Source organism: Platichthys flesus, chromosome 12, assembly GCF_949316205.1.
Source record: "Platichthys flesus chromosome 12, fPlaFle2.1, whole genome shotgun sequence".
NCBI classification, from domain to species: Eukaryota; Metazoa; Chordata; class Actinopteri; order Pleuronectiformes; family Pleuronectidae; genus Platichthys; species Platichthys flesus.
In genome coordinates this window covers 10622493-10644254 of record NC_084956.1, presented here as the reverse complement: position 1 = coordinate 10644254, position 21762 = coordinate 10622493, and the positions used below count along the sequence as shown (strand labels likewise).

At 40.9% G+C, this 21762-nt stretch overlaps 2 protein-coding genes across 3 annotated transcripts; both read left to right on the top strand.

Moving 5' to 3' along the window:
• The first annotated feature begins 5978 nt into the window (after positions 1 to 5978).
• Positions 5979 to 9829, top strand: LOC133966021 (phosphoglycerate mutase 1). The gene is made up of 4 exons (XM_062400703.1): positions 5979 to 6260; positions 7235 to 7509; positions 8616 to 8796; positions 9028 to 9829. The coding sequence occupies exons 1-4, from the start codon at positions 6122 to 6124 to the stop codon at positions 9195 to 9197; spliced, it is 765 nt and encodes a 254-aa protein (XP_062256687.1). The 5' UTR covers positions 5979 to 6121; the 3' UTR covers positions 9198 to 9829.
• Positions 9830 to 10259: 430 nt separating this feature from the next.
• On the top strand, positions 10260 to 21135 carry slf2 (SMC5-SMC6 complex localization factor 2). 2 transcript variants are annotated; one of them, XM_062400702.1, is made up of 21 exons: positions 10260 to 10472; positions 11114 to 11148; positions 12459 to 12994; positions 13098 to 13343; positions 13820 to 13865; positions 14207 to 15534; positions 15653 to 15732; positions 15830 to 15940; positions 16029 to 16181; positions 16731 to 16836; positions 16921 to 17008; positions 17107 to 17248; positions 17458 to 17545; positions 17658 to 17834; positions 18024 to 18118; positions 18236 to 18323; positions 18441 to 18560; positions 18710 to 18787; positions 18897 to 18983; positions 19602 to 19670; positions 19804 to 21135. In XM_062400702.1, the coding sequence occupies exons 1-21, from the start codon at positions 10438 to 10440 to the stop codon at positions 20182 to 20184; spliced, it is 4089 nt and encodes a 1362-aa protein (XP_062256686.1). In that variant the 5' UTR covers positions 10260 to 10437; the 3' UTR covers positions 20185 to 21135. The 2 variants fall into 2 exon arrangements, with proteins under 2 accessions (XP_062256686.1, XP_062256685.1); XM_062400701.1 differs by having other exon boundaries at positions 10261 to 10472; positions 16029 to 16196.
• The last annotated feature ends 627 nt before the right edge of the window (positions 21136 to 21762 follow it).

The following is a 21762-nucleotide window of genomic DNA, read 5'->3' as shown; positions in this document are numbered from 1 at the left end:
CCGTCTTTGAAATGGAGTCACGGGTTAAAGAGTTGCATTATCACTGCTCCAGAAACACACGCAAGAATCTTAGCCGGGGAAACAAGCAATAATACAAATATATGCAAGATAAGTATATCAGTATGATTACAGCTGCCCGACAGCAAAAATAGGTAATTTTAGTGAGAGGTGTAGGGAAATAAAAACAAAATACAGGCTTTGATGCTTCCAAAATAATTGATATCACAAACTTATTTAGTTCCACATTTTAGCCTCTAAAATTGACCAAATACAGTTTGTTCAGTTTGTTCTTCAGTGATTAATCATGCTGAACCTTACATTATGTCATCCCTTACAGATAAATGTTGTCTCTATGCAGTGAAGATAGTAGGGAAGTATGTGTGTGAGTGTGTGTGTGTGTGTGTGTGTGTGTGTGTGTGTGTGTGTGTGTGTGTGTGTTGAGAGCAAAGTGACATCTGTGCCTGGATTTACAGGAGTGGAAGGGTTAATGTCAACCAGCTGCAGCTCCACGATATAAATCTAGCACGTCTAAAGGAGGAAAGCAGCCTTCCCCCCCAAAAGGCTCACACACACACACACACACACACACACACACACACACCCTTTCCCCCTCACGCACCCTTTCCCCCTTTGAGATTTCCACAGAAGTGTTGTCCCTGTCCACGTGTCGGTGTCTGCAGAGACAGCGCTGTACACAGCCAGATGGAGACGGCTCACAACAGCCCTGTGTGCAGCATTAAGACAACACTGGATCCAGAGAGTTTGATATTGAAAGTAGCCAAGGGGGCTGAATCATTTTTTAAATGTTTGGAAAGCTCACAACAATAGCATGTGCTGACAATTAAGACCAGAAAATGATTCTCCACATTAAACCTGAAAGTCCTTCTGAGCGTGCAGGCTCCTCTATGACCAAAGATGCCCTGTCTGATCAGGTTTGTCAGTTTGCTCCATGAGCCCATTTCAAATTGAACACTTGAATTTCACATCAATAAGAAACTTTCACATGGGGCTGAAATCTCCTGTTGCCTCCTTACTCCATAAGAAGGGTGTGGGCTGAAAGTGAGGCTGTTTTTCCCCTCAGCGAAACACACACAGTAAAGAAAACTCTGATACTCTAAGTTGGTGTTAGGACATATAGAGGCAGGCGGTTCTCTGCAGTGCCCACTGTGTCATATTTACTTTGGTTACTCAACCAAAGAGACATTTCCTGTGTGAGCTCTCCCGCCCGTCTGCAAGAGCCCAAACGTCCAGCAGTCGTTGTAACTTCTTCAAATGTTCTCACTGGCTCTCAAAGAGAATAATACTGTTGCCATGGATTGATGGGAAATTATAAAGAAAAAGTCAATTCAATTCAAATGTCCCTGGCGGAAAATCGAAAAGTCAGTTGCGAGGTCTAAATGGACAATGACACGACTGTGACTCACTGCTTTAATTAAATGACTGGCGAGGTTGAGAAATGGCAAGAATGTCTCTGCTTCTGCTCCCGCAAAAGAAGTTGTGAAAAAAAAAAAAATTCTACTTCCTCCCGAAATAGTACACGACACAGTATGAACTGCAGAACAGCATCAACAGAGCTGGCAGACACAACACGTTTGGCTCAGGTTTGTTTTTCTTTTCCAAGGAAAGATGGGGGCCGTGAAAAACTTAAATAATAATTTCATAACCATATACACTGGAAGGGTGATTGACTGCTGTGAATTAATCTTTTCCTAAGTGATTCCAGTCTAAGGGATGAGGAACAAAATCCAGAGCTTTTGTGCCAAATGCTCTGTGTTCCTCCCAAAGATAATATGAAGCTCACACAGTCTGAATTAGTGAAATCCACATGGTTATTTTAATTTACAGCATTAATTTGTGCAAGATTTCCTTTTTCTCTTTCTGTGTCTACACTGAGGTCCAACAAGAAAACACTGTGTGAAGGTACAGGGGAGATTTGCTTTGAAAACAACTAAAGCTCTGTACGTTTTAATGCACAGAACCAGGACTTTGAGTTTTATCCCAAATCGCTTAAATTTTGTCAATGACGCCATTATTTTGAGACATCTATATATTATATAGAGCTGTACTACCCGAATGTATGACTTATACTACAAATTAAAGACAGGGTAAATATTTTGTGGATTGAATGAGCTCAATATTGCTCAGAATGGAATTTGAAGTTGAAAAAACCACACATAGAAACTATAATCCCTGTTTTAATTTGCTTTGTTTTCAGCCAGAGTCTGTTGTTGCACACAGTTTACTGAACCAGGTGAGTTAGTTGGTGAGAGCCCACTCAGCCATATTGGACTGGAACAGCTTGGCCTTCTTTAGGATAGAGCACTTCCACTGGAAAATACCCGCCAGGAATTTGTGTGGGTAATTCCCAGAGGAAGTGCCCCATCCTTCCCCAGAGCGTCTGGCTGTTTTCCTGCTGGGAGTCTGTGTCTCTCATCTCGTTTTTTGGGAGGCCAACATGTAGGCACATGAAACATGAAAACACAGACGGGCTCACGCAGCAGAGCTCTGTTAACCACACTTTCGTCCCATACTGCTGAGATGCACATTCCATTAGAGGAGAGAGGGGCTGCATGGGAAAACAGATGCAGACTGGCAGAGCGAGTGAGGGGAAGATGTGCAGAAATGCTTCATCCCAGCAGGAGCTTGAGACATTTCCTGTCTGTGTAAAGGCATAAATGGGTACAGTGTTCCAGTAGTTTGGCTCTGACACTGGTCGGTTTATAGTTTCCTAACACGGTTACTGGGATTACATATGCTCGGATGATACTTCTGAATAGGCACAGTGTTTAAAGGTCGAGGCGGCTATGGTGGTGAGAAATCATGATGGCTATTTATAGAGCCTTGAAAACACCACAGCTTCCCTCACTCTGATCATAGCCAACATGTTGAGAGTGTGTGAGTGTGTGAAAGAGTGTGAGAGAGTTAGAGAGAGAGACCGTGGAGGGAGGGTGTGTGTTTGTGGTCATGTAGTGGATGAACTCACATATTTCCTGTCTGACATTTAATGATTGTTGGCATGTTATTACAACCTACGTTAGCGCCACCTCTGTTATTCATCACCTGTGAGTTAAACCTCACTACAACATGATTCTAAAGAGGGAATTTGAAGTGATATGTAAAAACCAAGATGAGGCTCATGTCAAAAAGGATAAAAGTCTTTATGTTGCAGACATTGCATCTTCAGTCCAGTACAGACAGACACACACTGGAAAGTATTTCAAACATTCTTCCCCAGCCTCATTGTGCAGCTTCTGATAAAACCTCTCGTGGCTCTGAACTCGTTCCCACCAACACTTTTTCTAACTCTTTACACACAGGAGCCCAATTCCTTTATTATACCGCACTGCTGTTGTAAGGCAAAACAGACACAGGCCTATTTTCTCTAGTGCATGTCCCCTTACTTTAATATGGCAAAAAAAATAAGAAAATGGGTCTAAGACCATGACACTATAGAAAATTGAAAAAAAAAGGCCTCTGTCAGGAGAAATAAATCAATCAATCATTTCTCAATACCATAACAACAGTTGCATCGTATTTTAATTTTATTTTCATCACAAATTATACATTTTTTGCCACATTCTTATAATATTTTTTGTCATATTTCTCTTTTTTTGTCAATATTTTTTTAATTACTGCCATCATATTTTATTTGATATTATATATTTATTTGTTGTATATCAGGCCTTTTTCATACTGCACCTTAAAATGACAAGGCTAATAATTTTCATACTTTATCAGTTTATTGCTATAAAAGTATATCAGTTAGATTATACATCACTATTTCTCACATCATATTATAAGGTATTGGATATAATTCTGATAATAACAGCATGATTTATTTAGGACCCTTAATAAACTCAAATTTAAATTAAATTAAATCAATTTAGAATAAATTAAATTGTTTATTCAATTTAAAAAAAAATTGTTATATATATATATTTTTAATGTTGGATTCTATGTTGAGTTACTGTAACTTTTATTTTCCTTGTGTTTACAGACTTGATGGGTGTAGAATACTTGTGATGAGTGGGTGGACTGGATGTATGTTGGTCCATCTAGGATCGATTAAACCGTATAACACTAACTGTAAAGTAAAAGTACTTTTAAACCTGCTTGTATTAAACAAGTATTTATACAGACAAGATGCTTATACATATACTTTAGAGCACATTAATTGGAAATTCTATATCATTATTATAATGATATATAATTCTACATATATAGAATTATATAGAATTTCCAATTAATGAATGGGCTCTAAAGATGATACAGTTATTCGTCCAATACATTTAATGCTATTGTGTGAATTTCTGTTCATCAAGCGACCGAAAGTTTACATGAGGCTTTCTTTTAAACACTTTTATTAAAATACATATGTTCAAAACTCCCCACAAAAACATGTCAAACAAATTAATCTAATTTCCCAGTGGCCATTTCAATCTGTAATATTTAAAAATGTAGAATTAAAGAATGACCCTGACTGCCCCTCACTCACACAGCACTATGCACATAGACCCGGCTTTCAAATATATGTAGTAAAGTTGAAAATATTTTCTCTGACGTGTTTATCAAAAGCAACAAAAATGACACGTTAATTTGTCCATCCTCTTATAGTGTTTAGTTCCTCAAGTCAATCAACAGGCAGTGTGGCCTGGTTGGTAAAGTGTCTGTTTGCTGTAAAGAAGGACCTGGGTTCAAATCCCACTTGTTCCCTTCTTTAGGCTGGCAATATACTGAACTCTTAAAATTGCCAAAATTTCTCCAATTAAATGCAAAATATCTTACACTATATAATATAAATTAATTAAATAATAAATAAATATAAAAACAGGGAAAAATTTAATTTAATATTAAAAATAACAAAAAACTGCGCGCGCAATTCCTGCGCAATGGGCTTCTGCGCAGGATGTGCGCAGTGGGCTTCTGCGCAGGATTTTTTTTTTTAATTTAATTTCATTTAATTAAATTTAATTTTGTACTTAATTTTATATTTAATTTTATATTTCACAGGTGACTGACCTACGCAAGCCTGTAGCCGCCACCCCCCACAGGAGATTATGTGCTTTTCTGTGTGTGTGTGTGGTAACGGCGCTTCCCGGTTCTTCCAGGCACTAAACTGCCGTTGCGATCAACCCAAGTATTTAACATGGACGAGGAAAGGAGGTGGACCGCTTTTCGCAGCGCTTCTACCTCCGGTCTATCCCCGGGGTTAGAGGATGATGGTGTGACGGTAATGTATTGTTTTACACTGCATGTGTCACGTCATGATAAATCAGTCTCCTGTGTCGCCTGTACCAGAAGCCGTCCCGTCACTGGTTATCTTGGCTCGCTGTCTGGACGGTTTCCAGCCGTCCGGACCGCTCCGTGAATAAGGAGGAGGAGATGTTTCTTTACTTGGAATGCGGCCACTTTATTTCTAGGATATACAGCAGGAGCAGCACTCGCGTCACCTCTAGATGGTCCGTCACTTCTCGTTATACACACACTTTGAGTGGCTTTTCCCACAATACCCTGGTGCACTACGTCACACACTACAAACTTTCCTTAAAGGGGCAGGCCATACTGCAACACAACAGCTCTGGTCTCATATACAGATGGCAAGAGAAAGCAGAGAGGGATTTTTACACACTGTCTGATGAAGATACTGATAGTAAAGGCAAGGGGTAGTGATGGATAAGGTTTTCTTTAACAAGTTAAGTCCTTCATTCTCACTTTCCACCTTAAAACCATGAAATGAACTGAACTATGAACTAGTTCAGAATTTAAATGGTGAACTATTCATGTTGACTTGTATGAACTGAGCTATATAGATAGATAGATAGATAGATAGAGAAACACAAAGAAAGTCAATAAAAAACAACCACAGTGTGAAGGTCGAGAGCGGTCCGGGAGGTGACGCCCACCGCTCTCATTGGTAGACCAATGCAAATTTGCCCGAATCTCATTGGACGTAAAAACCAGGAAGTGAGGAGGCAACCAATCTACTTTATAAAGTTCTTGACGGTTTTGACAGCAGCGAGTGGACCTGACTGCTTCTCTCACCGGGATCTTAAGAGTTTAACTACGCCAGGAATCAATCAAAGAGTTATTCAGCTCATTCCACACAGTATTAGGATCCATCATGACTGCCTACAAACTGGTGCTGATCCGCCACGGAGAGAGCAGCTGGAACCAGGAGAACCGGTTCAGCGGCTGGTTCGATGCCGACCTGAGCGAGACCGGGGAGAAGGAGGCGAGGAGAGGTGGCCAGGCCCTCAGAGGTGAGCAGGACTCGGGTCACTTTTCATCCCGTTCTCCGATGGGATATCCCTACAAGCTGTGGACCATGCACACGTCTGTGGTTACATAACCGACCCCGCATGAGACCACAGACCGTCCACCCTCCCCCCTGAGCCTTTAGGATCATCAGGTGCATGTGGAAACGTGCAGAAGTGATGATGCTATATGGATTCACTGGGGCACTGTTCAACCAGCACAGGCCGGTGGTCTGCACAGGAACCTTACACAACAAATCTGTGAACTGTATGTGTTAGATGCTGATGAATCAATCACCTGCTCGTTGTTCATCAGCACAACAGGGAGGAATCAGTGAAGGAAATATATCACACAGGCCCATATTATATATAAACCTCAATAAACCAGACTGCAATGTAGCCAGATGGGCAAGCATTGGGTGAGAAATCGATTAGTGGATTGAAAGAAATTAAGCAACTATGATATAGCTACTCTACAAAAAAGGTCCACAAATATTATTGTCATTTCAGTTGTTTATTTATTTTCTGTCTCTGATCTTACTGTCTATTTTGATCATTTTTATTTTATTATTATCTTTTTTTTTATTTCTCATATGTCAGGTCAGCTATTTTACTGTTAATCAAAGCATATATGAAGATATCAAACCTTATGAATACTGTTTTTCTTTATTCTCTTTTATATTTCATTGACTAATATAATAATAATATTAAGTATCTGCAAATTCATCAATATCTAAAGCACTTGTTATCTGCAGAACTAAGTGTTATATGTTTTCAGGGCTTTTAGAGCTTTTTCTTTACCCTCTTCATGGCATGATTTATATATTATTTTGAATCCAACCTGTTAATACTTGTTGCTCCCAGAAGGCGTGGTGTGAAGGAATTTTGTCTGAAAGAACACACCACAGAATTTAAGTCGATTTATCTTTGATCTATTATGGTCTAAGTGCATTCAACCCCTGTGTCCCCCTCTCTCACAGATGCTGGCTTTGAGTTTGACATTTGCTACACTTCCGTGCTGAAGCGGGCCATCAGGACACTGTGGCTGGTCCTGGACGGCATTGACCAGATGTGGGTGCCGGTGCACAGGACCTGGCGGCTCAACGAGCGCCACTACGGAGGCCTGACGGGTCTGAACAAGGCAGAGACCGCTGCCAAGCACGGAGAGGCTCAGGTGAAGATCTGGAGACGCTCCTTCGATATTCCTCCTCCCGTCATGGGCCCAGATCATGACTACTACCCTATCATCAGCAAGGTAAGATATGGTATCTGTAGCACAGACACACAAACAAGGAGCTTTGTTCACCTGTGGGGAAACAAATGGTTTTGGACACATTGACCGACTGGATCAACTAAGTCCACATGTACAGAACAAAGAGGAGGCATGACGACAACAGATCTCTGCAGTCAGTGGCCATGAATGAATGAGACCTGAAGAATGAGAGATTTAAGGTCAGGTGTCTCAGGCTTTTTTGTCTGCAGCATATATAAACAAATGTGTTAGACCGATGAAATCTCACTGCCACAGTAAAGATTCAGCCGCACACTGTTTGCTGATGCTATTACCTAATAGTGCCTGCAAGGTGAGTTAATATACGACTGGCAAGAATGAACTGCAAGGTTCAAGTTCAAAGTTCACATGGTAGAGCTCAACTTATCACATGTTAATCTCCCCTCACAGAGGCAGAAGACCTTAAGGTGTAATAACCCTGTAGTGGAGGTAGTCTATCAGTGATCATGATGTGTTATTATAAGCTGATTCTTTCATACCTCCAAATGACAATGATTGAAAAAAGTGTCCCCAGCATAGACAGTGCGTCTCCACTTCCTCCTGTTGCACAAGAATAAAGCTAAAAGATCCCTGATATGAGTGCGATTGTGGAGCGGATTCAAAGTATTCAGGTACAAGCATCCGACCAATCGTGAGTCAGTCTCAGCTGTCCATGGGATTCATAGGATCACATTTATAGCCTCAAATTACTAATTAAAACCAAACCTAATCAAAACTATTGCTTGACATGTTTTTCAACATTTTCCTCAGGTCCACTTTCCATCAGCTAACATAGACCAAGATGATTTGGCTTGACCTTTGAGAAACTGTCATCGTGTACATCTTCATATTGTTTCTATGGTCGCCAGATTGAACATTGAAACTATTTGCTGTTTAAACAATATCTTATACACAGCTTTACTTTTCTCTCAAATACATCTCACATTTGAGCATTTATTTATTTTCAGAATCACAAACAGGACACAAATTACTAGATTTCAGCAGAGCATCTCTGTTCTCAAATAGGTGTACAATAACTTTCTGGAGAAGAATACGTTTATATATTTACAAACTGATTGTCGTCCATGCAGGATCGTCGCTATGCGGACCTGACTGACGAGCAGCTTCCCTCCTGCGAGAGCCTGAAGGACACGATCGCACGGGCGCTACCCTTCTGGAACGACGAGATCGCCCCTCAGATCAAACAGGGCAAGAGGGTGCTCATCGCCGCCCATGGAAACAGCCTGCGGGGGATTGTTAAGCATCTGGAGGGTGGGTGGCACTCTGATTCCACTTTACTTGAGATGGTGATGGAGTGCTGTTATTTCCAGAGCTGTAAAATACAGTTTATCATCATCATGTTCTTAAACTCCGGCACAGAGACGTTATATTGTAAAGAATCTTGGTAAAGAAAATGGTTAATGCCACCAACTGTTCTAGTGACATCAGCTCGATGGAGCCCCACAATGTGTAACTATTGTGATTGTGTGCTGCCACCTGCAGGAATGTCGGATGAGGCCATCATGGAACTGAACCTGCCCACTGGCATCCCCATCCTCTACGAGCTCGACAAAAACCTGAAACCTGTGAAGCCTATGCAGTTCCTGGGAGACGAGGAGACCGTACGTAAGGCCATGGAGGCCGTGGCTGCTCAGGGGAAGGCCAAGAAGTAAAGTAATGGGAGAGCAAACACCGCTCTCTGTGGGTTCGAGTACCGACTGGCCTCAGATTAGTGTTTTCGTTTCCAAGCCCCAATTTATTTTTGGATGATCTACCGTAGATTGTTGTCAGAGACGACCTCACTCTACATGAACAGTGCAACGAGAGTATATGGTGAAGGGATTGGAAATATTAGAGAGCCACAGTTCTCAGGAGTTTGTTAGTAACAATTTGTGCTCTTCTTTCTATGTCTCACCAAGTTTGGTCATTTTGAACCACTACTTCACGATCAGCATTCCACCGCACAAGTGTTACATTTATTTGGATTGTACTCCACCTGTTAAAATCATATTTAACTGATGATTTAAAAAGTCTACATTTACCACCTTTGGTCTGTCCTTGCCTCTTGGTGTCATGTCATGTATTCCTGTGCCTCTGCCCCCTCAAGTAGATCACTGCATCTGGCCTCACAGAATTGTGAAGCAGCAGAGGTGGTTTTAGGTGTCTGTGAATGGAGCATCGAATTACTGTGTGTCTCTTACAATATTTTCATTTTACCTTAGGAAATGTACTTCCCTCTGTGTTGGTTAAATGAACCCGGGAAGCTCTAATGTAATAAATGTGCACTTGTCCAATTCCAAATCAATACTTGTGTTTATCTTCTTATTTGTTATTTGGTAATATAAGGATAAAGAATCAATAAATCAATCAAATTTTAATTGTATAGCCCATATTCACAAATTACAATTCGTCTCTTAATTCTCTGTTAACAGGCTAAAAATACGTAGAAACCTCAGAGAGAGCCAGATGTGAGGGGACCTCCTCCAGGACGGACGAAAGAGGGGAATTATAATATTACATTATAAAATGTGTTAGGAAAGACATCAAGGAATATACATCACCTAATAATAAACGACTTAAGAGAAACAGGACTAAAGAAAATATTTAAATTTAGTTTCGTTTTGACCGTTGCCAATCTACTGCTCCACACTCCAGTCTGGAATGTGGCGGTACTGAGAAGAAGAGAACAAAGTAAACTGAGAGAAGAAGAAGAAGTACAATGAGAAAAAGAAGAAGAAGAAGAAGCAGAAGCTGGACTCCAGGTTCCATGATGCCTAGCGACCGACGGTTGGTCAGTGCGGTTGCAGGCGGGAGCAGGTTCCTGTCGTTTATTTAGATGTTAACGTTAGAGCTCTTCCTCAGTCGGTTGAAGTGTCTTGTCTGTGGTTATGGACGGACTTCTGGCTCCTCACCATGAGAAAAACAACAGAAAACCCCGGAAACGTTCGGTGAGAAGAAACACGGACTTTGTTAGCGCGATGTTAAACTGTTAGCGTGTTAGCCTGCTAGCTAAACAGCGGACTTCCTGAAACAACGTCCTGCTAACATTACATTCTGTTCAGCCACACGCTGTAAGGTAAAGGCTGGAAACTCTTCTGAATCTGTAAGCAGGGCTGGTGGTGGTAGTTCACAAACCCAGACGAGCGCGTTGAAGTTAAAAAGTAAAACCACCAGCCTTTATTTTACAAACACAAACAAACAACAATGTAAACACGTCCTTAACGCCAGTTCGGCTGCTAGCATCACCTAGCTACTTTGCCTCTCAGTAGAATGAGCGCTGCAAACACTCGCCGTCACCGTTGGTGGTTTGTTATTTATTTTTAACTGACACAGCTGAACAGTGGTGCCACCTTAAAACTGACTGATCACATTCGCTGCTGGGACTCGTGTTGTTGAAGTGACGTTACGTGCTGTGACTGGTGGGCAGGTGAGAGGCAGGTGTCGGCTTTTTGTTGGCTGCGTCTAAAAGACTCCTCCGTCCAGGTTTCACGTCCCTGCGACATGTGTGTTTGAATCCATCTCGAGATTCTGCCGCTGATACATCGCGTGGTGACAAACACACAATGAACGGTTCATCCTTGTCTTGCAGGGCACCTGCGGAATACATGTCCCCGAGGAGTAAAGGTGAGTCAAGTGTTTCTTTAGAAATAACCAATTAGTATGTTTAGTTAAAGTCACCTCATGGTGATGATCAGGGTGCATTTGATATCGAAGTAAGGATAAACCACCGATAGCAAGCTGCACTACAAATACAACATCCATGCTGGTTATTCAACCTGCATGACTGTTGCCATGTTTGTAACTGTCATACAGAATTATAGTAATAGTAGTTTTGTCCATGCTATTTATTTAATTGAGTGCAAACACTGAATAACTATTTTAATACATTGACATGTCTTATTTGAGATGTCAAAATATTTAATTTAAATTATTTTGAATTCTCTGATGTACTCAACTGAAACCCTAAAAGAACGCAGCACACACACACACACACATATATATATATATATATATATATATATGTCTGCCTGGTTGTATGATAGTGTTATACTTTCATAGTGGAAGTGAAATCTGTCACCTCCATCCTCATACATTACATCTGTACAGCACCATTAGGAGAATAGTGCCTGTGTCATTCCACAAATAATCCCTTCTCCAAGCAAAACACAAGGTCAGGCTATAGATAAAGGGCCAACTAGCAGTACAGTGTAGCATCTACACTCGCGAACCTTCATACTTAATTCGGATTCCACAGACAAAGAAACCTACTCCAACACATTTGCATATTTCCATAGTGGCAAAAGGTAAGGACACAATGTGATTTAGGAATTTGCATATTTAGATTTGACTATCCAATAGGATGCGAACACCTACAGGTAACATAGAGAGTGACAGCAGTTCTAGCCGTTAATGGATGTGCTGTTGGAATTGGGGACGCAGGGTGAGGGAGATATATTGGGATGCTATGTGAGACATCTTCAGACTTGGTGTTGACAATTAGTCAGGTTACTTTGTTAACGTTGGTATATTGTTCCACCTTCTGTTCTCCTTGATGCATCAAGTCAACATTAAACTCTTATGCATAATACATCAGCTGCTGCCTGAGTTCTCCATTCACCAGCTTTCAGAAAACCTCGCCATGATATTTGTCTCAGACTTTGCACTGTGACTACTTGAATTTGATATTTTAAAAGGTTTTGGAACATTGTGCGCTAAAATAATGAATGAGCATTTATTTGTAGTGAAGGCATATAGCCCCAAGTAATGCTGGAAGCGTTTCAGATGCATTAATGTAACAGGAGTAATATCTTTGTGTCAGGCCGAACTACAAAGAAAGGTGTCAAGTGCGCGATAGATAAGGCATAGCTGAAGGCATAACAGGCCCTGGAATGACAATATGTTGCTAATTTTGTCACTTTGTGTCTGTCTTTCAGTGAAGGACCTCACAATTCAGCAACATTCCACTCCCCATGACGCGTCTTTTCACCAGGAGACTCTAATGAAGCCCTCTCAGATGCCTAATCAGCTGTCTCACCCACCACCCAAGAGAGTGTTGCCACCTCAGAGCCCTGAGCTGTACCAAATGGATAGATTGGGTCCACGTCAGCCCTCTTCTCATCACCTGGGACCAATCCATGCATCAGACAGCCCAGCTAATGTTGGAAACCCAACAATTAGGCCCCATCACACGCCAAGGGACCGACTGGGTCCACCACAGCCCTCTGCTCAACCTCCAGGGCCCTTCTGCTCATCACATATTGTTCCAGTTAGCCCAACAGACGGTGACATGTCAGCAAATAGTTCACAGCCCGCGCCTCCTGGTATCTTTCACCATGCTTCCCCTCACTTTATGAGAGATTTAAGCAATTACACTCTGTCCTTCCACATCAGGAGAGATGAATTATCTGAAACCAAGGCCAGGTTGTCACATTCAGGAAGCAGAAATGTCAAGAATCAAGAATCAAACAAGGTATATTTTTTCTTATATGGGGCCACTAAAGCCTGGTTTTGCCAAGTGCCTTATTTGTGACCTGTACATTCATGTGATGCTGAATTGTTTTGTACTCGTTTAGGCTCAATCCAGTGACATGAAGAGTCCCGTACCAGCTGTCAAGCTGAACAGGCGCCCAGTGACCCCATCACTTAACACCAGAACAGCTGAAGAAGTTCTCCCACAGCCCGTCTCAGACTCAGTGCCCCGGAGTCCTGCTTACAGCCACTCAACTCCACATGGCTACCAGTCTTCTCAGAATACCCACTCTTGTGAAAGAAGTAGTTCCAGTGTATCGATCACGAACAGCCCTGCAGCCCCTTGCCAGGTTGAGTGTTTTACATGTTCAGTAGCGTCTGAAATCAGTGTCATGTTGGTTTTTTGTTTGGGATGGGTCGTCCCGCAATTTCAGAATCAGAAGGGATGATTGTATTCATTCCATTATCACAGATGCTGCAATGTTGTTTGCTTGGAGCAGTTTACTTAATGTCATGTGGATCGAAGAAAGTCTTATACAAGCAAGCAGTTAGCATTGATGTAGAGTCTGAAATAGGCTGGTTGGTTGGGCAGTCTGATACAAGTTTAAAGGCAGTTAAAGACTTAAGTCAATATACTGATACTTATTTAACTGGTCTCTTGAAAACATGCCAGTGTGAACAGTATCTGTGGTTTTTAAATTATCCGTTGAGCCAGGTGTAACTCTGTCCTCATAGTATTGGATGCAAGGCGTAGGTTTTGTGGCTGTTGAAAACTCACCAAAGGAAACCCTGCTTCTGGGCTCTAAGACTTTGTTTTCTATTTTAGGACCAGCAACAAAAAGAAACGCCTTCATGTATTAAGTTACTTCCAGGTAAATTACTCATCTACTTATTCATACACAAATTAATGAATGTGCATTTTTCTCCTTTGGTAATTGTAGGTCTGTACACATTGCCTTCAACAATTAGTTTTTTTGTTTTGTACTGTTCAAATGTAGATTCTTACAGCTCATTTCCCTACGTGTAAGCCCTTCATTTGTTTCTTACTCATGTTTTATATTTGAATCTTTACATGGCTCATATTATTATAATTCAACTGCTGATAATCCTCTTGATTAATTGTTTTACTTTTGAACAGCCACAGGTAATTGTCAAAATTGTCTTCAGTTAAATTATTCATAAAAGTGTTGTCTTGCTTTTTTTCTGTCTTTAGTATTCATCTGCTCATCATGGAAGAGGTCCAGAGAGCTTGAGGACTGTGACCACAATGCCAAGAAACTGTGTATTCCGGGTGGAAAATCTGGAGAAGCACACACACCAACACCCACTGATAACAACTCAGTCAGAACTCCCCCAGTGTCTCCATCAAGGCCGTCTTCCTCCACAGAACTGCCATTTGAAACCACAGATAACCATCAGTCATCAGAGCTGGCATGTGAAGAGCCTTCTTGTTTGGAACTGTCGTCGACATTTACAACCACCCAGTCATCCTGTGCATCAATGTCACTCAAACGACCACCAATTGGGGCAAAGCAGGCTAATATAAGTTCCACTCAGGATTCTATTCTGAAGTTAAACGAGTTTAGGTCGCCTTCAAATCCCGCTGAAGAGAGTTTACAAAAAAATGAAGAGAAAAACAATAATACAAATATATTGGGCTTTTTATTATCCCCTGAGGTCCCCCAAAGGCTCACTCATAGTTTACCTCATGTGCACCGCAGCAACTCAGTTTCATCAGTCAAGACAGGGAGAAGCAAGATGCACAGGAGCTCTCCCAAATCCGAATCGAAACTATATTCAGGTTATGGTCGCTCGGTAGAACGAAATAAAATTGCCCGCTCACGAAGGCCTGTTGTAATTATTGATGATACAGTTGAGCTCTTTACCCCCGATCCAATGACTTATGTAGTCAGTGCTAAGCCCAAGAAAGATGGGGAAAAGATCAAATCACCCACCTCAGAGAAAATTTTGTCATCCAGCTCTGCAGTAACTGGATCCTTGTGTCGCAAGACTCCAGAAAGTAGTTTTACTCATGCAGAGGACACCAAAATCTCTTCTTCAGGAGGTAACCCACAATTCGCCTTGCCCACTGTAGCTTTAGAGCGATTAAAACTTGAAAATATAGTCTCCTCTTGTCCTAAAGACAGGGAACTCAAAAACAGTTTTATCACTTCCTCTGGGAAGAGGCTCAATGAAGAACCTGTTAAATCTGGTGGGAAACGCACCGTCAAGACTGTAACTACTGCTTCCGAACGAACGTCTATTTCCCATTGTTCTCAGCCTCCACCACTGGAGGGGCAGGAAAGTGAGGGGAATAGTAAGCAGGAAAATGAAGAGGATGCCGTAGATGTGGAACTGGACCTCGGCCTGAGCTTTGCATTAGATTTGGATGTAACCGAGAGTACTCAGAGCAGTGAGGAGGGGTCGCTGCTTTCACTGCAGGAGATGATGAAGCATGCTACCAAGCTTCCAGATACGCCAGAGAAGGGAGCTCTCTTAGAGCCGAGTACACCTGGACACCACAGAAGCAAGTTAAAATCCGTAAGCTCCAAATACATGGCTTTATTGTACATCAACTTATGAAGGTGTGATTATCAGCTCTAATGTCTCTGTTTGGAGCTTAAATGTCATCCGTTGTGTTTCCCACTCTGTCCCACAGCAATTACCATCCTCCACTAAGCCAGGTTTCTACAAAAACAATCTTGATCAAATGCTGAAGGAAATAAACACCAATAAAAAGTATTTTATTCTGTTGTTTTTACACCCATTACATTTTCAATTTGAAATATAGTTGCTGTGCGGATTTCAATGTCTCCATGTTCTTTTTATCTCTCAGAGCTAAAGAGATTGAGGTACAGCTCCTGACTGCATGTCAAGAGGACCTGTTGAGAATAGCTGAATATGAGACAGAAGAGAAACGGGAGGAGGGCATCTCCACTGAACAACAGTGAGACCACATTTTACCTTGTCATCAGGACACAGTCCTCATACAGATAAAACCTGTAATTTGCATTTCATGCTCATTTATTTTCCAGGGAATTTCTGCAGCGCTACTCACTGACGTCCAGTGCAATCAGGGATGTTCCCCCTGGAGAAACAGTGTTCAACGTGGAGAAATTTGGTCAGATTTTCAACCAGGACACACTGCAGCTCCGACAATGCATGGTCACCGCGCAGGGGACAGCAAAGTACACTCTTCTCTGGTGAGCCATGTGTACATGTGAAGGGTCAGAGCAACATATTCTATCTTGACAACAAAATACTTAATTTGATTCGCGTTGTCATATTCCAAATGGAGAGATTCTTTATCATTTTAGTGACCCTCGGACCTTGTTGTCTTGTGTCAGCTAAAACTTTGTACAATATTTTTGTCCAAACAAGTCTTTAAAACTAGAGGACATTTTTGGTGATTCCGAGAACTTTCTTAAAGTTTTTACGCCACTGTCTGTCCCCTATTTCTACATAATTAATGTAAGAACCAACAATTGGCAGAGCACATTAATGCTCCCAATAGGATGAACCCATTTGGATTGACATTTGGCCTCGCCTTTTGGCAACCCTCAGCACAAATTATAATTTTTTTATGTCCACACTGGAAACACATGTCAACAAACATGTTAGCTCCCTCCAGAACTGTACAGTGGTGAATTTCTTTGGCATATATTTGTTGTATTTACTAAGTAATTAATTATTTGTGTCTTTATTCTCTCGACTAACATTCCCCTCCTTCCTATCAGGTCCAGTCCTGCTCAACTGAGATTGCATGTGATGATTGGATTGTTCCAAGAAGCTTACAACTGTTCCTCGCCCTGTCCAGCTCAGATTACCCGTTTCCTGTTCAAGGTGGGCCCCACAAACCTGTAGCATTTCATCAGTATTGTCTGAATGTCTGAGCAGTGATAATGATCGTTTGTTGAATGTTGTCAGATGATGTCAGTCCATAGCGAGAGGCTGGTATCCAAAAAGATATTACAGGCCCTCTGTGACATCGCCTGCACTGCTGTTAATCAGATAGGTCAGTGTTCCCATCACCATTATGCTTTTTGTATGTCTTCTCTATAAGTTGATTAGACATGTTAACATTTGTTTTTTTCTATGTGCATAATTCCTCAGTGAAAAATGGAAGCCAGCAGTTTAAACTGTGGGTTCCAAGTTTGGCTGATGTGACGCTGGTCCTAATGAATATGGGAGTTGCTTTTGTGACTCTCTTCCCATTCGAGAATCTGCAACCTCCATTTACAGAAGGAGATTTGCTGTAAGTAGCACTCTTTTGAATTTATCTGAAATAAGTTGTAGGTCGTGAAATCGGACTTTTCGAATGTCTTAAATTAGAAAATATATGGAAACTATTGTCGAATAGTTTCCATATATTTTTTCACATTGTGTTTTTGCCTAAAATGCCTGCTCCAAATGTGTTTACATCTGTTTAATTTCATGCAGCCGAATTTCTGTGTGTTTATGTAGGGAGGACATTTCTATCCAATGTGACATTGCTTCCAGCGACAAGGAACGAGGAACTGTCCCCGAGCACAACTACAACAACATCTTGAAGGTAAGAAAAAAGTTTAACTATACTGTATGTCAGCGTTTGACAGAGACCCCAAAAATGAACTTTAACTCTGATCATTCACTACTTGTTTTTTCGCCTGTGCTCTTGTCTGCAGTACTTGTCTTTCTGTATGGGCCTGAATCCACGGGCGTACAGCGACGACGAGCTGCTGCTGTTGCTTACTGTGGTGGGAAAGGTCTGCCTCGACACGCAGCTCATCCTCCAGTCCAGTGTGGAGCTGTTTTCTCTACAGTATAAAATTGTCAACAACATCAGGGACTGGGACACTATGGTTAGTGCTTTTGTGCCACTGATTTTTTTGATTTGCTGAAATTTTCAGCAGACTGTGAGAATTAGTCTTCATATTGCCATTGGAGTACAAGAATGTATGTCTGCTACAGTAATGGCCTGCGTTATATTGCTCTTGTCTCTTGTGAATTTATTTAGTTACTGACTTTATATTTATTAAAAATCTCTCAAGCTGCCCAGAATCTGTCAGGCCCTTACTGATCTGACTAAGGACCACCACAACATGTGCCTGCTCGTCCAACTGCTGCCTGACAACACACGTGGAAAGTAAGTCTTTATAACCTTCTCCTTCAGATCACCTTGTCTCTTTTACTCTAAGGAAGTAGACTTTATTTATAACAGTGCACCATTGAAAGTAAAGATGTGTGTTGTTTATTTGTGAAGGCAGCTGCGTCAACATCTGAGCCTGTCTATGATCTCTAAGCTGTTGGGTGGAAAACGCACTTCCAGACCTAAACAAAAAGACTTTCAGGTAATTTCTGACAGTTTCTTTTAGAGGCCAGCACTTGAATTTTGTGCATTACATTTACGGTCCTTGAATTCACTAAATGACTATTGCAAAGTAATGAATGTCCGGTGTTGTGCGTAGCTCTCCATGCTGAGGCCATACCTTCGCTCTATGCAACCATCCGCCATTTTCCGAAGAATGCTGAGCTCCTCCAGCATTACTCAGAATGAAAAGGTGGACAAGGTCACACTTGACCAACAGGTGAGCACAGGGTTAAAGCCTTAAGATTCAAAATTCATGAAATTTGTCTGTCTTGTCTAAATATCTTTTTCTTATGTATAAATTCAGGATCTTATATTCACACAATCTTTTCTCATGCAAATGTATTTCTGTTTATGAATGTGTTTCAGTCCTACTACCTCTGCTTTAGCCTTCTGACATTGACAAGTGAAGCCTCCAACTTTCAGTTCTTCCCAGCCAATCAGAAGGTATAATCCTTCCATATAATCTTCCATATTCTATCTGATCTCTCATTTGTTGGAAGAGCTGGAGGTTTAAATGTTGACTTATCTTTTTTTGTTTTTTTCTGTCGATCAGGGGCAGCTCCTCGCTCTGTGCTCTGAGCTTGAAACGCATATTAAGAGTGACATCAGAGAGAGCGAGAAATGTCTTTACCGGAGCAAAGTGAGTATGATTTCCAAAGGAACTTAAGAGTGTTCCGATGTGGATCCAGATGTAATATAGACACATTTTCAATGGCTAAATTTATAGAAGCGTCTAGTGCTCTGTTTAGTTTCAGACTCCTCAGACTGGGTAAAAACAACAGAATTTGTACAGTAAACTTGGTCAATGTTTGGAGGATCGGAGGAGATGCCAGGGTGGGATAGGTATGATAGAGACACAAGGAGTACATTTCTGACAGAGCAGGTATAAACCAAAATATAACCTTTTTACTGTTCAAACATTCGAAATGAATCCTGTGGGCCTGATCTACTAAGACCCCAAGTAAAGAGAGCTAAATGACTTTGTAAATCACAATGCGTGTGCTAAATATAAGTATTTGCATCTACTCCTCACAATATTTTGCGCAGTCGGGTAGAGACGCCCCATATTGTCAATGAATGATCCCAAGCTTTTTGATCCATATAAAAGGTTGATCGCCATATCTGTGATCTGGTTTCCACTGTACATAAACATTATTTTATGTAAGGGCAGTGATTGTTTAAATGACTTTTTGCTTCTGAGATGTAGTGTGCTACATTATTCTGTCTGACCACCTCTACCTTCCTGTTCCTCCTCAAGGTAAAGGATCTAGTGGCCAGGATCTACACCAAGTGGCAGATGGTGCTTCAGAAGATCAGGCCTCTCCATGTACAGTAACATTATTGTAGTCACATATAAACTTATACTTTATTTCTATCATACAATTGGCATTAGACTATCAAAAGTCTTCCAATAAAAAACAAGTGTGGTTCTTATTGGCTATGCTGTTTTTGTCCACTAGGGCAAGCTGTATGACTACTGGCAACCTCCGTCTGTGGATACATTGGTCTGTAGACAAGAAGAGCCGAGTGGTGATGGAGAAGGAGTCGTGATTTTGGAGAATAAACAAGTGGAGGAAACCAACCGAGCTGAAGAGAGTGAGGCCGAACTGATTGCTGAGGAGGATGAGGCCATACTGATCGCTGAGGAGGAACAGAACATGGAACTGGGTGAAACTCATGGAGGAGCTGAAGGACTCAAGCGCATGGAGAAAAAAAATGAAACAAAAGATGCAATAGGACCCGTTCCTGGGGAGCTGAACCAAGAGGTAGAAGATGACACTCTGGTTCATACAAGACAAACTTCTGACTATAACCTGGTACCAGCTTGTGATAAAGTCTAGAAGTTATTTTAAAATTGTCCAGGCTTTAATAGCTATTTTCTTAACAATATGCTAAATTTGCACTAGTACCTTTCGTCTGTTCCTCTGTTTAGTGTGATTGTTGGTAAAAAACATTTATTGTATATTTTTGAAGTAAATATTTTTAAGAGAGCTCACAATGTTTCATCTGCATTTGGCAAATGCTGCACAATACAATTTGTTTTTTTTACAATTGATGTATGTTTTTGTTAATTAATTCATTACAGTGCTGCTGTTTTCAGATATTTAGCTGTATAAATTAATGTGTGTGTGTGGGGGGGGGGGGGGTGAATGCTTACAACAACATGTGTTTCTTCAGAGAAACCCTGTTTTCCTCCAGCATTGTTCATTTGATACAATTACGTAATGCCTCAAAAACAGTGTATGTATGAGTGTCCATGTTTGTGTCTCCCAGTCTGAGTAAGTTCCTGAAGTTACTCTGTGCTGGAAATCAGCTGGAAACCAAAAATATTTACAATGCAATGAAAAAACTTTCATGTTTCTGTTGTTACAAAGTCTGTGATGTTCAACACTGGCCTGTTACAGTTATTTGTGGAGTTTTCAAAATCTTCTTGACCAAGTAGTCCTTTGACTTAAAAACAGCAGCTAGTGAGGTTCTCAGGTGTTATTGTTTTGTCACCTCCAGTAATTGTCAGAAAGCTGCAGTTGGCCTTATTAGCAGCAGGTCATAATTGTAAAAACAGACATTTTTAATAACATTAATGACCATTTTTCTGTAACTATGACCATGACTAACTTCATTTACACTTTGTATAGTTGACAAATTTACTCTGTCATTTATTTTCATACACATTTTGTTGAATTATTTTCATGTTTACTGTGTTGAGTGTGTGTGCATGTTGATTTTTTTATTGATTCAAAATATTTTTATATCTTTTGCCAAATGAAGAAAATAAAGTTTATTTACATGTAACAGAATTCTGTCAGAAGTAATTATTGTATTCATGAATCTCTTAACATAAATACAATGAAATCACTGGTATATTTGTAGAAGCATCCACACAAATCCAGAGGGCTCACTCGGTGAGTTCATTCCTCTGCTGAGGCCAAAAACTCCCTTCACGGAGCCACTATTAAAGTCTCTAGATCCAGAATTTTATCTGCACCAAATTGCACACACTCTTAAATATCAGTCCTTTAAATATGCCCCATTTTAGAATCTTGATCAATCATCTTCCCACAATGTTTAAGACATTGAGGAAAAAACCTTAGTTGCCCCGTGATCCTGACCTGCACCAAACTTTTGTGGGGTCTTCTCCGAGTCATTCTTTATCTCTGCTACAAAGAAATGCCGACAAGCTAACTGATTTTGATTAGGCCAAAAAAACTGTTGCACCGGTTGTGTCCCTAACATTTCAAAAGACAGATTTGCCATCTCGACAGTATTCCGAGAATCTTTTCAAATGGAATCGCGCTGTTTGACTCATTACTGTTAAACCAGCTTTGTAACTTAACTTTCACAATTCGATCTTCAAACACATTTCACGCAGTCTTTTTAGTTTGTTTTATTTTTATTCATTTATCACCCAACAATTTGCA

Bases quoted from the DNA above. Each gene is read 5' to 3' on its own strand.
- LOC133966021 (XM_062400703.1), top strand. From the start codon at position 6,122: ATGACTGCCTACAAACTGGTGCTGATCCGCCACGGAGAGAGCAGCTGG. The intron at 6,261-7,234 runs GTGAGCAGGACT...CCTCTCTCACAG, and splicing joins AGGTGGCCAGGCCCTCAGAG to ATGCTGGCTTTGAGTTTGAC. The intron at 7,510-8,615 runs GTAAGATATGGT...TCGTCCATGCAG, and splicing joins ACTACCCTATCATCAGCAAG to GATCGTCGCTATGCGGACCT.
- slf2 (XM_062400701.1), top strand. From the start codon at position 10,438: ATGAGAAAAACAACAGAAAACCCCGGAAACGTTCG. The intron at 11,149-12,458 runs GTGAGTCAAGTG...TCTGTCTTTCAG, and splicing joins CATGTCCCCGAGGAGTAAAG to TGAAGGACCTCACAATTCAG. The intron at 16,837-16,920 runs GTGGGCCCCACA...GAATGTTGTCAG, and splicing joins TTACCCGTTTCCTGTTCAAG to ATGATGTCAGTCCATAGCGA.